Source organism: Emydura macquarii, unplaced genomic scaffold, assembly GCF_026122565.2.
Source record: "Emydura macquarii macquarii isolate MOO-44397 ecotype Brisbane River unplaced genomic scaffold, CSIRO-AGI_Emac_v2 contig_2422, whole genome shotgun sequence".
Classification (NCBI taxonomy): Eukaryota; Metazoa; Chordata; order Testudines; family Chelidae; genus Emydura; species Emydura macquarii.
In genome coordinates, this window is record NW_027132559.1 from 19,366,379 (window position 1) to 19,393,639 (window position 27,261).

At 37.2% G+C, this 27,261-nt stretch overlaps 1 protein-coding gene across 2 annotated transcripts in view; it reads left to right on the plus strand.

The window, feature by feature from the left end:
• IGF2BP3 (insulin like growth factor 2 mRNA binding protein 3) overlaps positions 1-27,261 on the plus strand; it is a 161,885-nt gene that overhangs the window by 59,468 nt on the left and 75,156 nt on the right. For both annotated transcript variants that reach the window (XM_067562069.1, XM_067562068.1), the window contains 2 exons: positions 25,958-26,009; positions 26,108-26,171. In XM_067562069.1, the coding sequence (XP_067418170.1) occupies positions 25,958-26,009; positions 26,108-26,171 (116 nt within the window). The remainder of the gene's footprint in view (positions 1-25,957; positions 26,010-26,107; positions 26,172-27,261) is intronic.

Here is a 27,261-nt window from a genome sequence, read left to right on the forward strand (position 1 = left end):
TGGGAGCCAGTCCACCTTTGCTTTGTAAATTGTAAGACTGTGGCTTTCCACTGTAAACTCTTTGGAGCAGGGACTCTCTCTGGTATGTACAGTCCCACCACAGAGTGACCCTGACCTGGACTATGGCTTGCAAATGTCCTTACAAGACAAATTTAATGTTGTGAGACAGGAGAATTAGGGAGCAGGATTCATCTGTCTTTTATGCATTTAAAAAGTTAGTTTTTAACTACTTCATTTTCTCCTTAGAATTCCTTATTTTCATGTCATTTTTTTCTGATGTTGCATAGTTTCTAATGATTCTGTTATGGTGCTATGACATAATTTCATAAATTTGTTTGTGACTTTACTTCCCTGGAGCTGTCCTTTGCCCCTCCCCCCCATAAAAATGTTAATGTCACTGGAGGAAGAAAGCATCATTCATTGAAACACTCTTGTTTCTAAAAATATAAAGCTTATTCAAACTGCCTCATGAATTTGAGGGAAAAATCTGTTATGAAAGTTCATTCTACAGAAGCTTTAGTGCCTTATGTAGGCATGTTATAAATAATAAGTGACAAAATCTACAAAAAATGTACCACCTATTGTTTTCCACATTCTTCCTTTGTACCACATTATCATCTCTCGTTCCTGGGTCATTGCTTTTGGTGGGAATGCCTTCCAGTGGAGAGGAAAACTTTTGTGTAGCTACTTGAGACCTTTTAGTTTTTGCTTTAGAACTTTAGAGGTAGAACTTAAAACCTCAATGGTAAATATATTCACAAATTCAGACCATCAAGGAGACTGGAAAAACACCATTATTAAAAAAGAAAGAAATCCCCAAACTGAGTTCCTACATAGCTCTAATTAGTTTGAAGTAAAAACTATATAGCTTTTACTGGGAATGTATAAAATTTCCTCTCTATGAAGTCCAGTTTACTGTCTGCAACACTATAAAAGTAGTGTAAAATTTGAGGTGATTCAGTTAATGACTTAATGGGATATAGTCAAACTGAAATGTAACCAGTTTTTAAAGGGTTAAAAGTTGTTTCAGGTGGTACACTTGTCCCAGATCCTCCAAGCAAATTTTATAGTTTTATACCATTTGTCTATTTTAAAATGTTTTCTCTTTCTTCCTGCTCTTTGAAAGACCACACAAATGGGACTGCTGTCTCCATGGAAAAATGAAATTCTTCAGACAGAAAGTACTGTCAAATGCACAAGTTAAAAAGAAAAAAACAAAAACAAAAAAGTCAAGCCAACTGGAGAGGGGAAAAAGAGTTCTTGCAGGTGTCTGTGTTAAGTGTTACTTGTGACAATAGTAGGTGCAAGATTTTCAGATGATTTTAAGTTGATGTCTTTTTAACTTCATGTCATGTGCCATGGCTAAACTTTATTGGTTTGGTTGACTTGATGATGTTGATGTCACTTTGTAAAATAGTTTAGCACTTCTTTCCTCCTAGATGACCAATAATTCTGTGTGCCAGAAAGAAACAATTCCCTACAGGTAGGTAGCAATACCAAAAAGTTGCAGAGGAAAAAGTAAGCAAGCCTTATATGCCCCAAAAAGCACAGAATAGTTCAGATGTCTGGGTCTTTCTTTACAGTTTCTGTAATCTTAGTTGCCCAGAGCTGAGACACTTTCTGTTTTGGATCAATTAATCATATGAGTCAGGGTTTATCTGGCACGCATTGGATTTGGAGTAGTTTTATTTTCATTTCTTGTGTGAGTTAAGAGTTGCACTAAACTTCAGTCAATGTTTAAAAAAAGAAAGTTGACCCCACTACATATTCATTCAACTAAGATGGGGTTTAAAAAAAGTTTTATATCATAACTGCATGATTACAGTTGTTAAGGTCCAGTTGTAAAACTCCTAAGGTGTTCTAGGTTTATGGACACGTCTCAAAGGTTGATCTTTTTATGTATCTGCTTCTATAGACAAGATGGGTGCGGTAATAACTTTTATTGGACCAGTTTTTGTCAGTGAAAGAGACAAGGTTTCAAGCTACACAGAACTCTTCTACAGATTTGGGAAAGGTACTCAGTGTCACAGCTAGAAATGTAATATAGGTTTTTCTTTAAAATAAAGTATTAGCCATTTTGTGCAGTTTTTTCATAGAATATCTACTATTTACCAAAAACCACTTTTTTCCTTCAAGAAAACATTCACGATAAATATTTGTAATATTTCATGCAAAAAAGTCACACTTTACATTGTCCATATATAATTGGTTTATAAAGGGTTAATAAATGACTAATAGATGTTATGAGCATGTTACAGCTATGAGGAGTATGCTATAGAGTATAGATGGTTTTAAGACCAGGCTTGTAAACAATTTATTGACTTGTTGCATTCTTAACAATTTATAACAATTGATAAATAAATTAACATAAAAGGATTAAAACATTATTTATGAATGAAATCTGAGTTCTATTTTAAATATCAAGAGTTCCAGAAAACATATATATAATACATACCCCCTCTTTAAGGAATGATCTTAACTTATAGCAACAATCTGAGAGAAAAGTGCAGAATGATGATGGTGTGAGAGAAGCTCTTTCTACTGACTATTTTTAATCAACTTCATACACTTTCTTTTCTCAGTGCCTCTAATCTCTTGATCCCCTTTTTACTCTTGTTTTGTTCACTCCTTTCTCTTCTCCTGTCTCTTTATACCGATTAGCGAAGTTGAGGCCACCATCCACCCATGTAACTGTTCTGGCTGTTGGGTAGGGCATGGCAGTCCGTACTCAACCTATTGATTGCAGCTTTTAGCAGTGTCGTTTTTGATAGCATTATGTCTAAGGCCCTACCAGATTCACGGCCGTGAAAAATGCATTAGAAACTGCGAAATCTGGTCTTCCCCCTGAAATCTGGCACTTTGTGTACTTTTACCCTATGCTATACAGATTTCAGGGGAGAGACCTTGGGGGGTCCTGGGGGTCCTGACCCAGAAGGGGGTTGCAAGGCTATTGTAGGGGGGTTGTGGTATTGCCACCCAGAGTTGGGCGGCTGGAGAGCGGCAGCCACTGGCCAGGTACACCCAGCTCTGAAGGCAGCACTGCCACCAGCAGCAGCGCAGAAGTAAGGGTGGTGTGGCATGGTATTGCCACCCTTACTTCTGCGCTGCTGCTGGTGGCGACACTGCCTTCAGAGCTGGGTGGCTGGAGAGCGGCAGCAGTTGGCTGGGTGCCCAGCTCTGAAGGTAATGCAGAAGTGAGGATGGTAAAACCACGCCCTCTCCCCCCCCCCCCCCCGCTATAGTCTTGCAGCCTCTCCCCCCCATAACCTCCTTTTGGGTCGGGACCCCCACAGTGACACCATGAAATTTAAGATTTAAATATTTGAAACTGTGAAATTCAAGATTTTTAAAATGCTATGACCGTGAAATTTACCAAAATGGTCCGTGAATTTGGTAGGACCCTAAATTATGCCCAAAAGCTTTAGATCATGACTTGAACTGCACGGATGTGATTGCTCATGAAACAGGTGCACTCAGCTTTGCATTTCATTTGCACGCGCATTTACTATGACAGTGCAGACAAATAGGAAACTGCACGTGAATGTAGTCCTCTGGATTTTCTAGAAGAGAAACTTCTGAGTGAGGAATAATCACAGATGCAGGCTTGAGTTACTTTATTAAAACTAGCTTACAAGAACATCTTGTAACTTCCAAACTGTTGCCAACTCTTGCAAGTTTACCATGAGTATTGCAATATTTGGTAGATTTTTTTGCACTGGTCATTGGTATAAGCCTCTATTGGAGGTATTTAAGTACATCTCACTGATCTGCTACTATTGTATGTGAAGAACTTGCTTTCAAAACAAAGTATTTAAAAGCTGAATTTTATATTTAGTTTTATATTGATACCCATAAAAGAACAAAGTCTGATATTGAACGTGAGCAGCAACCTTTATGGGAAATACCCTTTCTGGGTTGAATACAGATGACTGGTGGTCTGCTTTTAACGTAAAACATTGACTCTATGAATATTTTATAATTTTTTCCACTCTGTAAGCCAAATGGAGCATCTCTCTTTGTGCAAATTACCTTTGGTTGATGTTAATGAACAGTATTCAAATGTGACTGGTCTTTTGTAAGTACCTGGCCACCACAGTTTGTGTGCCAGTCTGACCGGAAGTGCTGGGTCATGTGTGAGCGTGACATCTGAAATTATAAACCTCGTGGCTTCCTTAGTTGCTTCAATAAAAGCTTTCATCCACAGCCACTTTCTACATCCTCAAGCAGCTGATGCAAAGGGTGGTGGCCGACTGAAAAACTTGACCAAAAAAATCGTAATCATTATATAGATCTTGAAATGAAAAACAGCTGTGTGAAGTTTTGTAGGATACAGGGATTTTTTTATAACAGTTATTTTATCCTCTGACATTTGCAGGCCATTTTATCTCTTATCACATGGTCATAACATTTAATTTTCTCTTGAAACAATGTAATTTGATGGGGGTTTTTTTGTTTCAGCCCATATTGTCCCAGCTTCGGTAACACTCTGTGTTCTGTATTAGTTTTCCCCTGATACCAAAGTAGCACTGACTTACAGGGATTCCTTCCAAAATTATTCCATGTCTCTTTGCCATATTAATGGATTCCAAGGCCAGAAGGGACTATTGTGGTGATTTAGTCTGACCATTTGGATAATGCAGGCCGTATCATAGACGCTAATGTTACTCCAAAGGGCAGCCTGTTAAACTGATGACGCAGTCTGTTTGGGTATCCCTGTGAACAGTGCCTGAGATTCAGAGCTGATCTCGAGCGGCAAATAAGCATGTGTTTTGTCCACCTTTCCACTCCTGCCTATTGCTAATATAGGGATAGTAGTCTGTTTTTAAAAACCAGGATTAATTTAGTTTGAAACGGCCACAGATCTTTAGACTCTGATTTGTCTTAAAATACACACTGGCTTTCTTGCGTTTAGGTCCAAAGATAGAATAACATACACAAATTAATCTGAATAACCTTTCATAATCCTACCAGGAGAGAATTCATGCTGCAGACCCTGTGTCCAGCTGCACTGTTTAAGGATTCCTATCTATTTGCAACTCTATTCAAATGATATCTGAGCTTTTCTGGGTTTTGATTTTACTATCATTAGCAGAGGACCTCTTATCTCTGATTCCTAACTACTTTGTTCTCTATTAAATTTGAATTGTATTTACTCTTACATGTGCTGAAATTGTCCTTTAAAAAAAAAAAAAAAAAAAAAAAAAAAAAAAAAAAAAAAAAAAAAAAAAAAAAAAAGGCGCTTCTACCACACCTTTCCTTTGAAATAACCTGTCTAGCTTGCGGTCTGTTTGCCACAGTGGAAAATACTTTAAATTTAAATTGCCCATCTTGATTCTTGGCTAACGTGACACTGATTTTTGTGAACATCCCCTTTATCTTGTGGACATTTCTCCATTAATACACAACAACATCCAGAGTTGTGGAATATGTAATACCAAACCTCTGTTAGCAAACACTTCTGTCTGTCTTTGTATCTCTGATCACATCTCAAATGATCCTGCAGAGCACCGTCCAAACTTGCTCCAAATTCAGCATGTGCATTAATTTAAGTCTGCCACATACACCGTTACTGTTTGGACTCGGAAGGCTGTTGATTGTGCTTACAGAACCAGAACCGATTCTGCTAGGAAAAGGTTTTGAAAACAAGTGCTTTTTTTGTTTTTGTTTTAAACTAACCATTATCTTTGTATAGCTTGTCTCTTTTTGGCTTCAGTGTTGAGTGTATGCAACAGCCTGTTAGGCTTTCTAAAAAAAAAAAAAAGTTCTCATTAATGCACAAAAGTGATGGAACTGTTTTCATTATCGGTTTATTCACTAATAAGGGGGGGGGGGAAAACACCTCTCACTGCACTTTATCAATATGATTATTCAGTCCTGGCAGGCTTCATTACAGACTGAGTCCAGGTTCAAAAAAATCTTCTAGTGGAATTCAGTGTAATGCTTCCCTCAATTGCTACTCACCTCATGTTTTCTTAACTCATTAAGGAAGTGTTAACACGTGTGAATTATCCAGGAATCCCATCTTTGTAGACCTATCAAGTGTGTCTCATCTTGCAGAATGGTCTTAATTCAGTTACCTGATATGCAGATGCTTGTGCCAGTTAGGCATGAAGTAGCATGTATCTTTGATCATGCAGTTGCACACACTTAAAAAAAATCACATAAAACGATTTGCTTTAGAGTTTATCTACCTTATAGCTGGTTGATCTGTTTTAGCTTTCCTCATTTAGCAGTTGACCATTACTAGATTTACAAATGGGACCCAACAGAGGATTTAAGTCACAACTTTCAAACCCAGGTACCTAAAATTAGGCTCCTAAATTCATAGTTGGCAACTAAATAAAATTGGCCTGATTTTTTTTCCAAAGGTGCTGGGCAACTGCTGCCCACAGTGATTACAATGGGATTTATGTTGATCAGCCCTTTTAATGCCTGAACGTGAATATTTAGGAGCCTAACTTTAGGCACCTAGACCTGAAAACTTTTGTGTTTGTTCCTAATAGTATGGTAGCTTTTTACCATTGCCAGAATACAATTATATATGCATGTGGTATCTACTAAAGAGGGATACATAATGCATTAGTTTTTTTCCTATTGTTTATGCCAGTATTGAAGAAGTATACTGTAGATGAGAAATGTTTCAAAGCGTAATCTTTCCTCCTTTGCCTTATTTACTGATCAGAATCCTAGAATTGTACTTCTGACAAAACTTTTAGATGGTCAATATAGAAATTGAACTTGTAGTGTTTGTGTGCTTAAAGGCTAGAAAACGTAATGAGTTTTTAAATGGAAGGTTTAGTGTCAACTAGTACCTGCTCTCTTGCTCTGGTATAGCCGCTACTGTATTACTGTATGAACAGTCTTGTCTGGTGTGGTTGTAGTGCTTTTTGTAGCTGCAGAGTTGGTGACTTTTTATGTACTTAGAAAAGTGCTGCTCTCATGAGAGTACTCATGATTCCACTTCAGTGGCCTCATGAGTGTGAAGTCCTAGTTCCATCCCAACGTTCTCCACCCTAAAGTGTTTTGAGATGGTTTATTTTCAAAGTTTTTTAAATGCTAAAGTTTGGGGATTTTTTTCAGCCCTTAGTGGCTTAGCAGAAAACTAGCTTAATTTTAAATGAGAATTTTATTATATAACAGATTAACTGTTTATGGTCTCATATATTGTAATTTACTATTGTGTCATGTGCTGAGTGTTTAACTTTATGGTTGATTCCCATGTTTATTTCTAAAGACATAAGAAGGCTGTTGGTGGAAGGGAGGGGAAGTACATTTAAAAAAAAAAATCTTACTTGACTTTTCTCTCCCTATAGCAGCTTCAGGTAAATTTCTCAAAACCTGTCATCCACCATGTTATATTTTCTTGTACTGCTATATACCTGCTTGCTGTTTTTTCTAGGATTAGCTGAATTTAAGACCATAGCAGAACAGAAGCATTTGCAATTTTATTTTAATTCAGGGAAAGAGGCTTTTTTATTGGGTTTCTTAAAGGTGCTTCTCTTTCCCAATAAAATGGTTGCATTACTTGTAAAATATTTAATTGCATATGGATCTGCATAGCCATTTAATTCAAGTCTATGACGTGCAGCATGTGCTGACTGTTTTTTCTAAAAAGAAACCTCATAGTACAGTACTTTTTTCTCTGATTCAGCATGCATTCCCAAATTGAAACACCCATCTTTTTGAAAATGCCCCATTTAGTAACACAGTTCTGCTGAATGAAATTTTCATGATAGACCAGAATAGGAAAAACTGGGGCAGGAAGATGTTTCTCACGCACAATAGGATTTTAAAAATGCATATGATTGAAAATAAAGTGAATTCAATATATACCATTGTCTTAAATCTGAATCTGGCTACAAATTCCTTTTTTAAAAATGCTGTATAGCTTGATGTTTATACTTGACTGAGGGTAGGAATGAAACTACGAAGCTTGCAAAATAGCATTTTTGTTTCAAAAGCTATAGCCAGTGTACTCTGAACTATAATGCGCACAGTCTATGGTTTCACTTTCTAAAGGATCTTTGATTTTAATGTAAGCTTTATACAAGGTTTTGATGGCTACAGACTTCCAAAGAATTCCACCCAAAATTAACATTTTGGCATGTTGCCAGGATAAACTGCAAACACTGATAGCTATTTATTTTATATCTAATGTTCTTTGGTAACTAAAATTAATGTAGTAGATAGAAAAAACAAAGTTTGGTAATGTTTTATAACATTAAATTTAGTATATTGTACAATTTAGTTTCTAGTAGAAGTATGGTTCTGTTTATACTTCACTTCTAGATACTACAATCAAAATGTTAAGTTTGCTTGTGAAGTTCTGAGACAAGGAATTTATTTCTTTGTCTTCATGTTCCTTTAACAATAGCGTCATGCTAGGAAAGATATTTTTAATAAGACTTTTAATATATAAAATTAAACTTTAAACATTTGAGCAGTAAAGGGGACGGAACAAAAGGGGAACGGGGAGCAAAGGTGAAGATATGCAGCAGTTGAGCAAGGGGGGCTGGACAATGATTTGTATGAATGTGAAAGATTCAGAGGAAGGAAAGGACACAGAGCCGGATTTTCAAAGGTATTGAGACATTTGAAGATGCAGATAGATGCGTACTGGGATTTTTAAAAGTGCCAAATGGCCTTTGGAAAGCTGGCTCCGTATTGCCTTGAGAGAAGAAATGGGGGCGAGAAGAACACAATGCAGAAATCGGAAGAGAAGTAAATGCTATTGAAATAGAGTGAGTGAGGATGGAAGGAAAGGAAAGGCTAAAGAAATCAAAGTTGAGAACAAGTGAGTAAAGAGACAGATCTGGCACATTAGTGACACTTTATTTATGCTTTTTTTTTTTTTTTTTAAATGCTCCAAGTTTTCATTTTAAGTTTTGGGCAAAGAGACTGGCTTTTGTACATTTGTATTGCATCAGTATTCCTGGCTATTTTGGATTCTACAGGTAAACAACTGGAGAAAGACTGAACCTAAAATTCACCAGAATGTACACAACTCTGGGATTTGGGCAGGGTAGATTAAATCGAACTCCTTTGATTTAAATTATTGATTGTAATTGTTTTGTATTTGTACTGTTTTAGTTAGTTTCCTAAAGAGAGGTTGAGCCTCATTGGTTGGTAACCATTTAAAACATGTTGATTTGCAATTAAATATAGTATTTATGCTAAATTAGGTACCTCTTTCTGCTATCCAGTAGGACTATATCTTTGCATATTTATTTAGTTTAATGTGCATTTATTCAAATTATTAGTTTTACATTTTTTATTTAGCAAATGATAACTGATGCATTTCTTATTTACTAGACTATTAATATTTTATTTGTAATTTGTGCCAAGCTCTATTTGGATGAAAATTCAAATTCAATTAAAAATGCACAAAAGCAGCAAATAAAACTACCTTAAATATGCTGGCAAGATCAGAAAAAAATATCAAGCATTTAAAACCAACAGATAAATTGAACAAAGGAAGTATTACGCTATAGCGAGCTAATTGAACTGTTTGTTTCTGGTCACTGTGTTCAAGTTGCTGCTTTTGTGCTTTTTTGCCTCTCAGTTAGTTTCTTAACTTTGAATGAACTAGTCATTTAAACTGAACTAGTGAATAACTGAAATGAAGAAAATATTCTCTCTTCACCTTCAGGTGAGGCTACTGCTGACAAAATCTGGTTAAGAACTTCAACAAACTCTGATTCCAGGTGCTTAGCCAGTGACTTCCACTAGTTCAGTGGTCCGGCTTTCTTTAAACTTGGCAGCAAATATATAATACTTAACATTATTATTTATATTTAATTTAAATTTTATTAATAGATTATAATAAATTTTGGCTTCATAGGTTGTCAGTTTCAAATTTAATTTTAAATTGATTTATTTGTTAAAAAAAACTTGTATTTAATTTAAATAAATTCTGATTTAAATTAAAAAAAAAAATTTTTTTTGTTTTTTTTTTAAACAAAATCATTGGCCTGGATCTGGGGTCTCTAACTTATAAGGACCCTTGTTCTTTGCTTTTTAATATTCGCAACTGTGCATAAATCCCAGCAGAAGCAGCTGGACTCTGCCTTTAGCAGCAGTGGGGGCTGACCATAGTCTGAAGATTTGGGGGGAATGTGAAGCATCTTCTCAGTTAACCTCTTCAAAATCTTAAGGCTGCACTTGCTAGCACTTACATTGTTTAACTATTAAATCACAGGCTGCAGTGCTTCTTGAATGCTCTAGCACCAACTTTCTGTCTATACTTACTGATACAGCTACTTTGTCTTTAAAATGACATGTAATACAGTAATATATCCTGCATGCAAATTTGTTAATGTGCTTATTTCTCAAATGTGTTTAGCTTGTTTCCTTTTCATTCATTCTCATGTAAGACAGCATTAGGATAGCACATTAGTATCTTCTGCTACTATCCTTTTAAAGGCCTGATCCAGAGTGCTTATTCTGGCAAAAATCCCATTGTAGTTATTGGTGTCCCAGAGGGAAAGGAGAAATGTGCTGCAGCAGATACTGGTGTGTCTTCCACCAGAGTAAAAAGTGAGAGGAAAAATTAATTCTTGTTAATTTAGGATGGGCCTACATATTCATATAATGCACAGAAATATCTTTGCCTACACTTTGAATTGAATCTAAATAAAAATTTTTGCACTTTTCATGTGTAATTGTTGTTTAGTATGCTACTGCTTGGCTAAAAGTATAAAAATACCATAAACATGGTGGTTTTTATGCCAAAACAGTGAGTTATTTGAAGTCTCAAGACAAGATTGTTCTTGTGAGATCAAGTCCCATTTTCAGCTGCATGTCAGCAACAGCTTTTCATATTTGGATAAGCAGAAGAGAGGATAGATAGATCCAGATCTATGAGCTGAACTTTTTTCCTTTAAAAAAAAAAAAAAAAAAAAAAAGTTGAATTAAATTTTTGAGTTGGTAACCAGATGCCATGTATCATTTCAAAACCACTCTTTGCTGCCTGGCATTTACCTATTTTACTTCAACATGTGCTATGCTCTTTTCATCTTATAAGTATATTAAGCAGCTCTGTGCGCTTAGTTTTATATTTGAGACCAAAAGATAGACAAGGCAGGGCAAAATATAGGATCACTCTCAGTAGCTGGATGAGGCTGAGGAAATAATTGTAAAACTGGTGCAATCTGGCAAAACAAGATCCACAAAGCTGGACTAGAAATAGATCACTATCTGGTTTAGTGGTTCTCGCTTTGAACAGGACATGAAAAAATAAAGCTGTCTGCTTCTGTGTGTATAGAGATAGAGGGTGTACTGAACCCTCCATAAAGTAGATCCTAATGTACTAAAGTCAGGTACCAAAGTTGGAGAAGAAACCATCAATAAGGAAAGCTATAAACTCCGTTTAAAAGTAAATAAAGCTTTAGTTGATATAACCTATAGTCATGTAAACCACAGTGTGGGTGCTGTTTATGCTTGTAGAGACTTCTGTAGGTTACAAGAAATCCAGCATTGGTAGGAAACCAAGCAAACAAACATCTAAATCTCATCAGTCCCCCTTCACTTGTCTGTCTACGCATGTTGACAGTGAGGAGGATGTTATCAGAGCATTGACCTCCGGGTGGTGATGTCTGTACAATATTGAGAAACCTCCAAAGCAAGGTAGCGTGAAGGCTCAAAAGAGACTCTTGGCTCTGTCTTTATTAAATATATATAATATCGAAGAAGGAAACTCCTTCCATGTATTCTGATTAAATGCTTTCTATCTTAGTCATGCTTCATCTTTATTGCAAGGCCACTTGGGAGATGGGGGAAACCTTTTTTCTCTTCTTGGAGAAGAAAGGAACTACTAGTGTCTAGTGCATCCTTAAGAGAAAACTCACTGGTTTAATTAAGGATGCATGCTGCGATTTCACTGCACATAAGTCCAGAGGTAACAACAGATAACTTGGAACCCACAACTAGGATGAGATTTGCAGAGCGTCCATTTACAAATTAAATATTGGCCTTCCCTGCTATGCTTTTTAGGAGGTGTGGTAGGCCTCTTGAAAAATGGCAGCATAGCAGAGTTTGTATACTAAATTGAAAGAGGAGGCTGGTGGGGAAAGAATTCCACCTGTCCCGTATTAGGTTCATCGGTTCTACAGCATGTACCATTACTGTGTTGCTGGTATCAAGTACCGGCACAATTACATCAACACATTGTGCACCGTTAGAGTAGAGCTCAACAATAAGGGAATGGGAAAAAAACACTTTCCATTCATGAGGTTTTCTAGAAGGCTAAATATGACCAAAAACATCTCTCCAAACTATCATCTGGAAAGTAACTGAAGGGTCTACCCTGCATCTGCAGCCAGACCTCGTAGAGTCTTGGTTTCCACGGTTTGCTGTAGCACACTGAGCCATGTTACTCCATCCTAAACATAACGTTATTCTCTGCCACTGCCATACTTTACTTTTGATGATAGTTTGATCGAAGTAAGGTATGCTCTCAGACAAGCAGAGGGAAAAGTAATTTTGCCATCACTCTGTGGATAAGCCGCCAAATGCTGGCACATATTTCTCTTAACAGTTAGCTTTAGTCCTAAGGAAAGGGTGCTCAGATTTCTCACACAGCTTCTGGGTCTGGTAGTGGCACTCCCAGGACTGTCATTGGGCAAGGGCAGTAATATACACAAGAGGTGACTATGGTGCAGCGGGTGCCCTCTGTGATTGTACAGGTGTAAGCCCGCCACACCCAACTGATTCCTGTAATTCAGTGGTCACACCCCCCCTTACCTGGTCCATGCCCCCTCAGGAGCCACAATGCAGAGCTGAGGCTGGGAGCAGGGCCGGGAGCTGGGGCCAGGGTGGGAGCTGGAATTGAAGCCACGGAGTCAGGAACAGGGATGTGGCTGGGAGCCGAGGTTGGGGCTGCAGCTGGTGGGGTAGGGGGAACTGGAGTGGAGATGGGGGCAGAGCAGGGCTGGGTGGCACTTCTTCTTTGGCCCCATGGGGGCTGGCCCAGGCCTCGCTGTGCCCCCCTTGGGGGGTGCGCGCCGCAGTTTGGGGACCTCTGCTATAGTTGCTACAACCTATTCTAAAGACTTACAAAACAAAGCCAATGGAACAGGCTTTGCCTTTGCTTAAAGGCAGTGGTTTTCAAACTTTTTAATCTGTGTACCCCTTTCCAAGTAATGTAGTGTGCCACGTACCCCCATCTGAGATAGGGACATAATGTACCTATGAAAACAGAATAAAAAGGCCTGCAAGGGATAACACAGTAAGTTGTCCACCATTATAGGGTTTTTCTCGCATACTCCCTGATGAGAGCTCGTGTGTGCCAGTTTGAACACCACTGCTTTGAGGTAACGAAGGCTCTAGACAAGGCTATCCAGAATAAATGCTCATGACATTGTAACTTTGTTAGAATGATTTAAAGGTCCCTGAGCCATGCCCTTCGTAGCACTTCAAGTGTCATGCCGGTATGAATGACAGTTCTGTAACTTTCAAGGTAGGTTTCCCATATTTTTTAAAAAGTTCCAGTTTCCCTATTTAAAAAAATCTGGTTACCAATTGTAAAGTTAATTCCTAGTCTCATAAGGAGAAATTTCAAGTAATTTTTTCCTGGCATTTAAACACTTCTGATTTTGATTAAGTGGAATGCTGAGCTGCACAGTCTTCACAACCATTATTTGCAAAAATAGCTTGAGTCTTCAATTTTAAATTACAGTCAGACATGTATACGAGACCACCCTTACCAGGCCAACTCTTGTCTCAAAACCACCCAAGTATCCCCAGTCATACTGAGTACAACTTCATCACACCTTAACAGAAAAGACCTTTTAATGAAGCATCTAGTTCTCATTACTCCTTTAGTGGCCAGGTGACTGATTCTACTATATTAACTTTCCCTCTCAACTGGTCCCCTTTCCTAGCTTTAGAACTTGTCGCATCCAGTCACTGCTACGTGTGCAAATTCTACCATGTCCCTGATTTCAAGAAGGTTTGGAGGAAGACCGCAAACATTATTGTACACATACTGTAAACTGCTACAGCAGCACGTTACCATGTGCCAAGTAATCAGGCTATGTCTACACTTAAAAGCTTACAGCGGCACGGCTGTACTGATACAGCTGTGCTGCTGTAAGAGTGCTTGCATCGCCGCATTATGCCAAGGGGAGCGAACTCTACCGTCAACATGATAAAACCAATTCAGTGAGTGGCGTAGCTATGTTGGGGGGAGAACACCTCCCGCTGACATAGCACTGTGCAGTTGAGTGCTTATGGTGGCAAAACTTAAGTCATTTGGGTGTGGTGTCTCCTCCCGCCCCCCCCCCCAGTACCCCTGAGTGACAAAAGTTTTGCTGACTTAAGTTCTCGTGTAGACGTGGCCTTGCCTGCCTCTCTCACATTATGTTCTTTTAACTTGACACCTTATATTAAAAAATCACTATTGTGCGCTGAAATGCAGATGTTGGTTTGAAATTGATTCTATCCCTCCCCTGCGCAACCACCCATTATGGCACATTCTTTAGTCACTTGTCATTGAAAACTGAGCAAACCCTATATTCATGTGTTGTCTCTAGTTTGCCTGTTGAATATTTTGGTGTCACTTTTGGGTTTTTGTTTAAAGTTCCTTGTCCCAGAAATGAGGAAAGATTTCTGTCACAAAGGTGAAATCTTTTCTAGTATTCCTGTCTGTTCTCATATCAACAGCAAGACATTTAGGTGTTGTTTTACAGCTCTTAAAAACCTGCTTCCCCGTATTTTCACTGAGTCAGTGAAAATCAAAATGAAATGCACACTCAACAAAAACACACAACTGATGACTTACATTCCCACTTCCCCTATCTGACACTGAATCGGTGGTTTCTTAATGTAAAAAAAAAATTAACTTTAATGGCGGCTGTATTGAGAGGGGGAAGGAGAGAGGCTGCAGTTGCTTCTGTAATATATTTTAGGACTGATAAGCCTCTAACATTTTTTATTCCATTATGTTTTACCCATGTCTAGTCTTAATGTACTATTCTTGTAGGGGACTTACTGATTGCAGTGTATAGGGATATTGTTGTAGAAAGGTAAGAAATATCATTTTAGTAGAGAGATTCTTGTAGAAATGTTAGTGGAATAAAATCTTTCAATCCATTTATCTGAATGTTTTTAGTTTCCATTTCAAGACTATTGGACTAAAAATGAATGTACAGGCGAAAGTCGTTCCTCTCTCCCACCCTACCCCCCTCCCCCCCCCAAAAAAAAAAAAAAAAAAAAAACCACCCAAAACCATATTGGAAAGAAAGTTTAAATTACAAAGCACTCAGATGTTTGCGCAAGAACGTGTTTATATGAGGGAGTCCCCAACTTTCTCTTCCTTTAGTAAAACTTAATGTGTTGAGCAGAACCAATTATTTAATCAAATAAAAACTTGGCAATAAACAGAAGGCGCAAAAAGATAAGTTGAGTCGATCTTTACTTTACCCTTTCTCTCTTTAAAACTAACGTGAATATCCGTGCTTGTGAAAAGTGACAGATCTTGCATATCCAGGGCTGCAAATTTATCTAGCCACTAAAATATCATAGCGTAGCAAGTGACAGTGTAAGCTATTCCCCCGTCCCACTTGCTTCTGCCTCCCCACTTGCCCCGTGGGGTTGTTTTTGTGGATAAGAAGGTAATCGAGACTTCTGGATTCATTAAATACTTAGTCACCAGATGTTTGAAGTTTTTTGCACATGCTGTAAAGTGAGAGAGAAGCTTATTAGTGAGTAGAGATGTATTTTTTTAATGGTTTTCAATCACTAGTTTACATTGCATTCTGTAAAACTATTTGGGAATGACTAAAAACATAAATATATAGTAGGGGTGACCAATTTCCCCCTCCGCCCCCCCCAAAAAAAACAAACAAAAAAAACTCTTCTCCCTGCTGGGCAGAATCCTCTAGCCCCACCACTCTGCCGCAGGGCAGAAGCTCCAAACGCCCCACCCCAATCTGGTAAGCGTAGAATAGGGGGTGGGGAGCCATATGAGGCTCATGAGCCACAGTTTGGCCACCCCTAGTTGTATAGAAACAGGCATTTCTTTTATTTCTAAAGCGAAGTGAGAGTGCAGTATGAATTTATAGTAACTTATTTGACTTCAGCTTTGTCTCAAATTGCAGCAACAAACAGCTTAATTTCTCAAACATTAGTTTGGAATTATTTAAATTTCTGAATAATTTGTAGTCTGTAGGCTGTTTGTAAGTACCCAATATTTAAAATTTGAATGGGGTGTTTTTGATTGGATATGCAGGTCAAATAGTATTGGGTAATATAGCTCTTGGAATCAATTTTATGGTACGTAGATATTTGAATCTATAAATTCAGAAGTTGCTTTATTGTGAATATTCTCTACATTTAAATTTTATTCCCTCAGACATTCATGTCAATGAATATATTGGCCAGAATGTCTGAGTTTTCTGCCCATACTTAAAATCCTTATGCATTTTGAGATAAAATGACTTAATACAGTTTTAAAATATAAATCATCATTCCATTCAGTTCTGGTCTATCCTAGATTACTTTTTCAGTATCTCATTGATATCATTTTGATATTTCTGCATTGGTTCCTTTGGTACCCCTATTTTAAAATTTCAATATTTTTTGTCTTATTTTTTGTCTTGGGCCTGCTGCCGTTCTACGTGCTAGAGATCCAGAATTGTCTGGCATATGGATAATTAGGATCTTTCTTTAAAGTTGGAAAAAATAGTTTTGATACACATTTAAAATCTCAGGCAGCAGGTTAACCACTTAACTACAAAGTTAACATATCAGTAGTCAGAACTATGGATGCTCTTGGGGATAACTTTTCTTCCTGTATCCCCAAAATGCTATGTTTTCCTGCCAGAAGTACTTCCACTATTCCAGAGGGGCAGGTTTTCTCCCATTTGAAGACCTCATGCCAGCAGTAGGTGTTTTGTTTTTGTTTTCAAGGCCCTTGTCTTTGCTTTATTATGAAAAGGCTTGATTATTGCAGAAGACCTTTTATAATTTGTTTCTACTTCCAATCTGTTCTCTCAGCTCAAAATACTTCCAGATACATGATTCATTGGTGTGCTAGAGGTGTTGATTTCAATACAGCAATTCTGATGGGAATTACAGTGAAATTCTGTCCATTAGTAGGGTTGAGTGTTTTGCTTCCCAACTGTGTCCTCTTTCCTCCCTTTCTTGGGGTTTTAACCATAATCACCACATCAGAGGATTGGATACAGTTTTTTTTTTCCTACCCAGTCAGCTGGGAGTAGTTGGGTGGGTACAGAACTTCTCTTCTCCAGCAATTAGGTTGAGCACAGACTGGACAGCTAACCGAACTGTCCGATGTGGCAGTACACATCACACCAGTGTCTGTTACTGATACAGTGACAGGCATTCTATCAAAGTCACTAAAAATGGTAGCTTGGGTATAAGTGATCATAACTTGATTACGTTTTCCTAGATGTCCAAAAAGCCACAATCCTACAGCTGAGGAAGACTGCCATTTTGGTTTAAAAAAACAACCAGGTTTAGAGGGGAAGTGAAGGCAGCTATAAAAATAATACATAACACATGAAAGAAGGGGGAAGGTTGATAGTAGTGAGTATAAATCAGAAGCTAGGAATTGTAGAAAATTTTGAAGGGAAGCAAAGGGACAAAAGGAAAAATCTATGTATGGCCAGCAGAGTTAAGGACACTAAGGATTTTTTTATTGGGAACAAAAAGAATCCTAACAATGGTATTGGTCCATTACTAATAGGAAATGGTAGAATTATCAATAATAATGCAGAAAAGTTAGAAGCATTCAATAAATATTTGTTCTGTATTTGGGAGAAAAAAACAGATTATGTAGTTGTCAGATGATGATGGTAGCGCTCATTCCATTATACCAGTATCTGAAGAGGATGTTAAATGGCAGCTATTCCATTTAGACATTTTAAAATCAGAAGGTCCAGGTAACTTGCATCCAAAAGTTTTTAAAAAGCTGCCTGAGGAGTTCTCCAGACCACTAATGATGATTTTCAATGTGTCTTGGAAAACTGGAAAGGTTCTGGAAGAAAGCTAATGTGGCAATATTTAGAAAGGGTTAAGGAGATGACAAATGATGTCCTGGAGTCATTCATCCCGGGACTAGGACTTGAAATATGCATTTCAGGACCGTCCCACCCAATTAGGGACAGGTGGTCACCCTAGATAAGGTGGGCTGTGAGAGACCTGGGGTCATTTGTCACGGGGGTGACCCATAGGCTGCCTCTGTGACTTTGGACCAGACACTTAATCTGGATGTTACCTCCACTGTCCACCTGTTAAACGGGGATAATGCTTCTGTACATCGCAGGGGTGCTGTGAAGATAAAATCCCCAAAATGATTATGGGATACTTGGATATTGGGTGCTGAACAATATAAGTACCTGGACAGTCAGTTCTGTATGTACTGTAGTTTTGGCATTAAGGAAATGGGCAAATACAAGTCATGTGTGGAACTTCAGGGAATTGATTATTCTGAATGAGTTCTTCCTACCTGGCATTATGCATAAGTCACTCTCTAATGCTTATTTTCCCAGTGTATCTTATACCCAAGTCTCATTGTAGTTCCCTGAGCTGTAAATCAAGAAGGCACCAGTATCCTTTCCGTTTCGGAGATAACTTATCTCTGGAGGACAAACCTTCTCTAAACATCTGTCTAGACCTTAGCAATGCTTTCCACTAGGAGGGCATCTTGTGAGTGGAGGAAATATGTATTTTACAGAAGGTTTTTTTAAATGACTGAAGCCCTTTAATAATATAGTTTATGCACGACCCTCCAATTTTGTATGGTTTTATTTGGGTTTTACTTGTAAAGAGATCTGAGAAGTTGTCTTAGTCAGTTAGCCATGAAGTGGTTGTTAAAGACTTTTTTCTTTAAAAGCCTATCATTTTGAATGTACACTGTACACAGTAAAGAGAAAATGTCTTTGATATAGTCTCCATTTGAGTTCTAATACTTATTTTGTCAGAGGAAATTGTGAGCTAAACCTACTTCCCTCTGTAATTAGTGTTCTCTTCCCAGATAGCTGTAAATGGATACTATAGCAAATGCTAAATACTGGAAGAAGAGGCAAAACTCCTGGGGTAGATTTACCCAGTATCTATCATAGAAGTAGTCAGTTTCCACAATTCAAATACACAGTGGTAATCACAAAAACATTTTTGCTATATGTGGTCTCATTCAAATTAGTTTTGCTCACCTAGTGGAACAATGAACTCTATAGGCTTATACTCAGTGATTGTTTCCAAAGGATGATTCAAAAGCCAGTTTTGCTGTGGCAACTAATTTCCTGTAGTTGTTGTAGTCACAAGCTTTCAATTTCACTTTATTTTTGTGTTACTATTGCTTTGAAGTTTTATAACCAACAAAAATTATGCTCTCAAAGTGAAAAGAAGTTCAGGTTAGTACAAATCCTTTAAAGTAATAACATTTCAAACAAGAACTTTTTAATATCTGTAGAAAACTGTACAGGAGCAAAAAGTGGATATTTTTGCAACCATGGCTATCTCACTCAGTTTATAGCTTTACATTTTTTGTCATGGTGTGCCTAAGTGCCTCTAGATATCTTAAATAAGACTTGTATGAAGTTTCAAAATTGACATGTAAATACACCCAGTGCAAAAAGGAGAAATTTCCTTTTTTGCAATAAACCAAATTTGAAATTATGACACAAAGTAGAAAGATACCAGATTGATGCTATGGCTGACATTCTTAGGCAGACACAGAATATCCAAATTAGAGTAATATTTTTTTATCTGAAATATACTCAAATGTTTTAGTATTATAAAATTAGAACAGATCAACATATCAGGTTGTTTGATGAAAAATGGCTTTTTAAAATGGAAATTTGTAGTTCTTTGGAAATTTTCAAGTTTTTGACAAACTGAAAATCAACAAATTTTTTTTTCTGTTTTAAAAAACTTCCATGGAAGAAAATAGATAAAATTTGGGGATTCTGTAATTTTTTTGGGGGGAGGAATATTTAATATTTTCAGACCTGCTATATATGGTATTGAAAAGAGACATGAGATTTGCCAAAGTGGATCAAAGCAGCATTCTCTCTAAAACCTTATCCTGTCTCTGACGATGGCCAGTGTTGAATGTCTCCATAGGAAGGGGTTAAAATGTGATTCAATTGCATAGCATAATTAGGCACTTTATTGGTAGTTTAAGTACAGCTATGTGAATAATGCAGAAAATACACATTTCATCACTCTCCAAAACCCCTCCCAGAATTCGCCACATCCCACACTTTGCACATTCTCTCACTAGGACAGCATAATATGGGCAGTATTACAGCACATTTATCATTGGATCCTGATACTGATATCTAATGTTCATAGTATAAGGATTAGGTGGTGGGAGCAGGAAAGAGAGTTTGCACTTGGATTCTATTCTTTCTCATGAGATTAGATTGATAAATGTGAATTTACAGTCGTACTAATGCTTCCCACAATAGCCCAGCAACTCAGCTGTCAGGTGATATCTCCTTTACCTGAAGCGACAGAAATGTCCCAATGGCCATATGAGGGAGAAGAGAAGTTACATACTAGACACACTTATCAAAATTTGGAGTAGGAGGTGCTGGAAAAATTGCTTCACCTTCAAAATAAATAAATAATTTCCTAATTATTTATAGTAGGGGCCTATCTGTGTTGCATTATTTTATGGTAAATTCTTCTTAATCCTAGATGGTAATCTGTTTGTGCAGTGAGTCATAGACATTGATAGCAGTTTTGATTTTATCTTAACTAATATGCAGATGCTATTTTTGTTCCTCCAAAGGTTAATTTTTTGGGTGGGGGGTGGGGGGAGTGAGAAAGTGAGGAAATTAACTAAGATGCAGCAAATATGCTGAGGCATTTAGTTGGACAGACCATACATTGGATAAACATGTATTTGCCTAGCTTTGTTTTAAATTTGCTTCCTTTTACTTCAGATAAAGGGTAAATGGGAGGTACCAATTTGGCCATCTCTACATCTCTCACTGATTTACTTTTAAATGTCAGTTTCTTAGCCCTTTTAATCTCTATCATCTGCCAGATTTTCTGTTTCTATCAACATTGTGTGGGTTGGCTCACAACTTTTTTTTTAACTCTAAACTTACCTTTCCATCTTGCTTCTAACTGTCCTTTTGGTTTTCTCCAAACCCCCATCCCAGATTGTGATGTCCAAGCAATGATATTTTTAAGCAGCTTCCATGCTGATAAATGGATTTTTACTTTTTTCTCCACGTTATATCTAAGGTGTGAATACTTTCTTTAAAAAAAAAATGAATAAAATAAGATAGCAACCTAAACCCTGAGAAGGTTGGTGTTATGTACTTACCTCTCCTTACAGTCTTCCTTTGAAGATGGAATTTTTATATTATGGCTACCATCTGTTGTTAACTCCTTGTCTGCACTAAAGTTTTGCCCATATAGTTACGCTGGTAAAATCCTCATAGGATAGACTGAGTTATATTTGCTACTATAACTTCGGCCACACCAAGGCTTTTGCAGAAGAGCTATGTTTTAAAAGTGTGTGGTGGTTTTTTTTTTTTTTTTTTTTTTAATTTCACACCATTAACTGATGTTACTGTGCCAGCAGAACCTAAGTGTCGACCTGGCCTTAGGGGCTGAATTTCATTAACTACCATGAGCCACTCTCTCCCTCATCTATTTCAATCTTCCCTTCCTCCCTGACCTCTGTTTTCCTTCCCCCAACCCCCACCTCTTCCTCTCCTCACCAGCTTTCATTCTCAACTCCCTTATTTAAAACAAATGCAAACAACTTAATTTTCCCCCTTATTGTTTTAAAAATCCCCTGGAATGTTTACAAAGTGTGGGGGAAGTTCCCTGGCTGAATTCTAACTCAGACTAGATGATTACAACACTCCTTTCTGGCCCTTGGAATCCCTGAATCTGTTAAATTTCTGCAACTAAAAAAATCCCCACATGTTCATACTGTATGACCCTAGTCCTCCTTTCCCTTGTACTGACCTCGTTGTTTGCCATTTTGGTTGTGTTATAAGCATGTCTGATAACCTATTCATGAAAGATATTATGGACAAATTAATCCAGTTACTCTACGTAAGAAGAAAAAAATAAAATTAATGTTGTTAGGATCCAGCTCTTCAGTGGAAGAAATCTGGGGTGGATAGTTAATCCTCTTGTTTGTGGCTCTGACATTTTGAGACTGCTTTGCTGTACCATAACAAAAGGCCTAGACCTAGAGCAATAAGAGTTGCGAGAAATACCCTTGTTGCTCTGAAAGTGCACAGTCCTGTTTTCAGCTGAACAATTTATTTAGTCAGAAGTAGAATCCTTTGAATCAATAAATTTGCAAAATCTGCGTGGGAAATGGAATATTTGTAAACTGTAAATTTAAGTTACACTGCTACTCAAGAGTAAAATTTTCTTGTTGGGCATCCTATAAAGCAGTTATGGTTGGGGATTAGTTGGTGTATATGGTAACGCTATTTATAATGAAGTCAGAGTTGGCTTTTAGAGTCTGATGAATGAAAGTCCACAGTGTAAAACTGCAGCTTTATGAGAGACACATCTGTGCTGTAACAAGAGAGGGAGACCCAGTTTAGACAAATGCTGGAACTAGGGCTTTAGGAAAAGGAATGACTTTTTCTTCTAGCTTAGATTAAATATTTATACAAATGAACTTTTCTTTTCAGCTGCTCATCAGAATTGCGGCTGCACCACCAACTTGGCTTTGAATTTTGTTCTGATTGCCCAACAGGGCTGTACATGGAGAGAGTGTTGCAGAAAAGCAGCTTAAACAAAACATGTTTGTTTTACAGCAGAACTAGAGGCTGCCGGTTTTAGGGATGAAAATTAAGGGTGGGTTAGGGAAGGTAAGGGAAACAGAGAGAGTGGGAAGTAAATATGGAAGAAGAAGGATAGGAGTAGAAACTAGAGTTGATATAAAAACATATGGAGGGAAAACAGTACACAAAGTGAGAGAAAAGTACAAGAGTGGAGTATTAGTTTGGAGACAGTTGTGGTAAAGGGGCTACTTCTCTCTTCCAGCATATACACACTCCCAACAGCTGCTGCTGTTTTTTTTCTAATCGTTAAATACAGGTTGATTAGGTGTTAATCTTTGTGTTAATTATCCTTAATGCCTTGCTGCTGGAGACTGACATGGCCAAGAAAATAAAGATTTATAATGAAGACAATGCTATGATGATTGCATGTTTCTGTGAGCCAACAAGATTACGACTGTTATTGTTAAAAGATGTTAGATCTGCTTCCAGTCCTGTGAGGGAAACTCTTAAATCTGTTTGGTAAATCAATTCCTTTGAGAAAAAGGGAACTCAAGTTACTTGAGTGTGTTCAAACCATGACTGACATTGTCCCTGCTTGTGGCAGCGCAGAAGGAAAACAGGGAAGAGAATGAGTGCTGGTAAAGAAGAATTAGGGTGAAGAGGGCGGGATGCTGAATGTGCAGGATGGATATCTTTATTAATCACAAAAGTGTGATGTCTCATATGTGAGTTCTTAGAATGAATAAGAAGCTCCTGCTATGTGTGTTTGTGTTGTTTTTTTTTAGTGTGTAGGCAACATTCTGAAATAAATGAAAGACGAGTTTTTGGTTTTTCCCTGAAGAATGCAGTATCTTTAAAGATAGGAGTGTCAGTTTCATGCTGTTGTCAACATTAACTATAACTTTGAAACGTCATTTCCCCATCTCCTTCACAGCTTTCCCCTCCCCGGGTCTCTTCACCCCACAGCCCCCGCCAAAGCTGGTGGCATTTTGAATTGTTGTGAATATTAAAAAATCTTTAAGACAGGACACAAATTTAATACACACACATAATCAGTTGACAAAATATTGTAGACATTTTATTCAGCAAAATTGTACAGAACATTTGGAATTACAGTCCTGTTCTTATAATAGATGGTTAAAATAAAAACAAAAACTCAGATTTCAGATGTTGCATTTTTGGAGGGCTTCAGTTGGCTGATCATTAGAATTTAAATGTAATTTAAAATTTAAACTTACGGGAAAAACCAGAAATGTTACATTTATTTTATAGTAGTATCAGGTCAGGGACATTGCATGGTGTTGACGTAACATAGATATAAAATTGGCATATCAGACAATGGACTTTCTAGTCTAGTGTCCTATCACTAGTAAAACACTTATAGAGGCTTTTTGAAGAAAGGATCTGCCTTGCTTTTGCATTTTGTACAGCACCTACAATGGGGCACTGATGCTAATGAGCGCTCTGGATATTCCACTTATTTCTGTTGTGGCAAAATTATTACATAAATTATTTATGGTAGAAGTTTTTCTCTAACCCCTGGCAGTTAGTAGCTGATTTATATCATAAAGCATGAAGTCAGATAATCCCATGACACTTTCACATTTATACTAGCTAGAGTTAATGTTACTGTTTTCCATATAAATGTCAGATCCTTTTTTAACGTTCCTGAAATCTTAGCATCAGTGACACTTAGTAGTAGTGTGTTTCACAAGTTAACTTTTTAAAAGCACAATCAGTTTTAAATTTTGGAGCTTTAGATGGGTTTCAGAGAAGTCTCCAATTTCTATAGGATTGTCCCAAAAGGTTGCTTACATTAAATACACAGGCTAAATGAATTTCTAGTTGTATGAAGGAAGAGTTGAAACTTTTAACTACTGTGTAATAGACAAAGTGCTGTCAGAAAACTCTTTTAATGGTTTCTAAATGAACTAGATGGGAAAATACTGCTGTTGCAGATGGTGCCTCATGACTTCAGATTTGGTGAACAATGTACTGCCAATTATGAGTCTGACTAGAAAAGTTAAGTTTCAAGTGTCTGCATGCATTTCTTATTTTAATAAATGGCAGAGGAAGGAATAAACTGCAGTTCAATTCAGAAATGTGGTTTACATTGTACTAAATGTCTACTGTACATCAATACATGTTTATCTTGGTTCACTTTTAATTTCACATTGAACTATACAATGCTTTGAAGTCTTATTTTTTTTTTAGTTTAAGTAACAGTTGTTTTGCATATTTGTCTCTCCATAGCAAATGGTTTTCCTCCCTTCATCAGTATCGTTACATATTTAGCATAAAGTGAGTATTTGTAGAGAAAATGGTACATGTGACACCTCATAGGTTGTAGGTTTAGTTTTTGTTGTACAGTGTGAATTGCAAACTACTTGACTTAGGCATTGCTTCAATACTTTAACAGGATATATGACGAGGTAAAATGTTAAAATGTGATGCACCATAATAATGTGATTGCTGCCTATACCAGTTACTGCTGTACAGTTGTTTCTATTATTCAACAAATTCTTAAATGGGGAGGGGCGGGAATTAAATTTAAAACAATTTGGATTTAGGAAAAGGTTAAATGATTTTGATATGGGGGAAAATGGGATGACAACTTAGACCTCTGACTTTCTCAAATATATTTGAAAACTGGCTCTGACTGGAATATTTTGTTTTTTCACCCTTTTCTAAAATTCTGGCAATATTTTTCCACTGTGTTTAAAGAGAAGGTGATTGCTCCAAATGAAACATTAGTTAATTCCAATTAACTCCTTGTATAATGTGGTTCTTTCTCTTAATCTTTCTCCATACCTGTTTCTCCTTCTGTCCTTCTTCCAAAAGACATGGCCGCTGTGACTTCTAGCTTGTTGTCAAGTGATTGCTGCTTATGGGTCACCAGGGCTTATGTACATGGGAAACCTGACCAGAGTAGCTATTGCAGAATAGCTTATTATTCTTGTCAATCTCCCCATGCAGACGAGGACCCAGGAAAAAAACAAATGTGAGATTTCAAATGCAAGTCTTGAAGTTGGGTGGGTTAGAAAAAAGGAGCAAACTGCATGCATCCTTCTATGAATATCTTCAATCCACAAGCCTAAAGTGAGAAGTTCTTTTGAATTTTATGCATTCTACTGTTTACAAGTTCTGGTGTACTGATAGGTGGTGACTTTTTGTCAAGAAATTTTGAAACTCAAATTTGCAACTTCTTTTCCCTTTGATAGGTGCTGGATAGTTTGTTAGCTCAATATGGAACAGTGGAGAACTGTGAGCAAGGTACACACGCTCTAAACTCAAATTGCTTTCAGATTTATAGAGGGAAGTGAGTGGGAAGTGAACTTAATTTTTTTCTTCTGTTGCATTTTCCCCTCTAGTGAACACTGACACAGAGACTGCAGTAGTAAATGTAACATACGCCAATAAGGACCAGGCTAGACAGTAAGTATATATTCGTTCACTTTGTTTTTATAGCTTACCTCATAAATCTGAGCTCAGAATATCTTGCTGTAAAGTAGTATGTATATTTTTGCTTCTGATCAATTGCACTTTAGGAAAGCTTCTCTTCTGTTTGCCTCAGTTTACTATCAGTTGCACACCAACTTTCTCTTCTGCTTTTTTAATATTTGAAATCCTGAAGGCATGTGAATTCAGAATTGGGTAAAATTATTCACCACTAATTTCTATTAGGAGCTGATCAGAATCCCACAACCTCCAGTAAATTCCCTTGTTTTCTATCAGTGTCAGTGGGCTTTGGATCAGGCTTGTGAAAACATTGTTAAAAAACTCTTAGTGATGCTAGGAGCCTGGTTTTGCCCCTGCATTTTCATTGCCCTCTCCTAATTTTTGCTAATTTTGGTTAAAATCTCCCCTGAAGATTTGAATATTTTGTCAGTTGGACAGTTACTGCTGTTTTTAAATAAATGTGTAACTTGAAATGACCCATTTGCCTTATTCTTTGTATATAAGAATTATTCTGATTTTTTAAACTTCACCTTCATTGCTTGTTGATTTATTTGCTTCCTTGTGTCTACCGTTTTTTGGCATCTTTTAATCTATAACTAATGTAATTTAATCTTAAATTATTTTTTACAATTTCACTTACTGGATAGAAGATTGCCTTTGTTTTAAAATTTTGTATTAAATTGGGCATGTTAATGGTATGTATAATTTTCCTTTCCAAGATGGGTGGGTGAGTGTCTTTCTTCAGGCATCTCAGATATTCCATTTTTGTATCTGGGGCATAAGCATGCTCTTTCACTCTCCTTTCTTAACCACAACAGTACAAAAGACCACCGGAAATTTTGGGCTCTTTTTACTTTGAAATTCCTGCCACCTTGTGGCTAACTAAAACCAGCAGTTGAGATGCACTGATTTACTGATTACAGTACATACGTGATATAACATTTGCACCAACTCATAATTCACTAATTGCATTTTTTGCTCCCCAGAATTTTTTAAATGTTTCTGCTAATTAATGTATTCTAAACTAATTTCACTTGTGGAACATGTGATATAAGCAGTTTTCCTT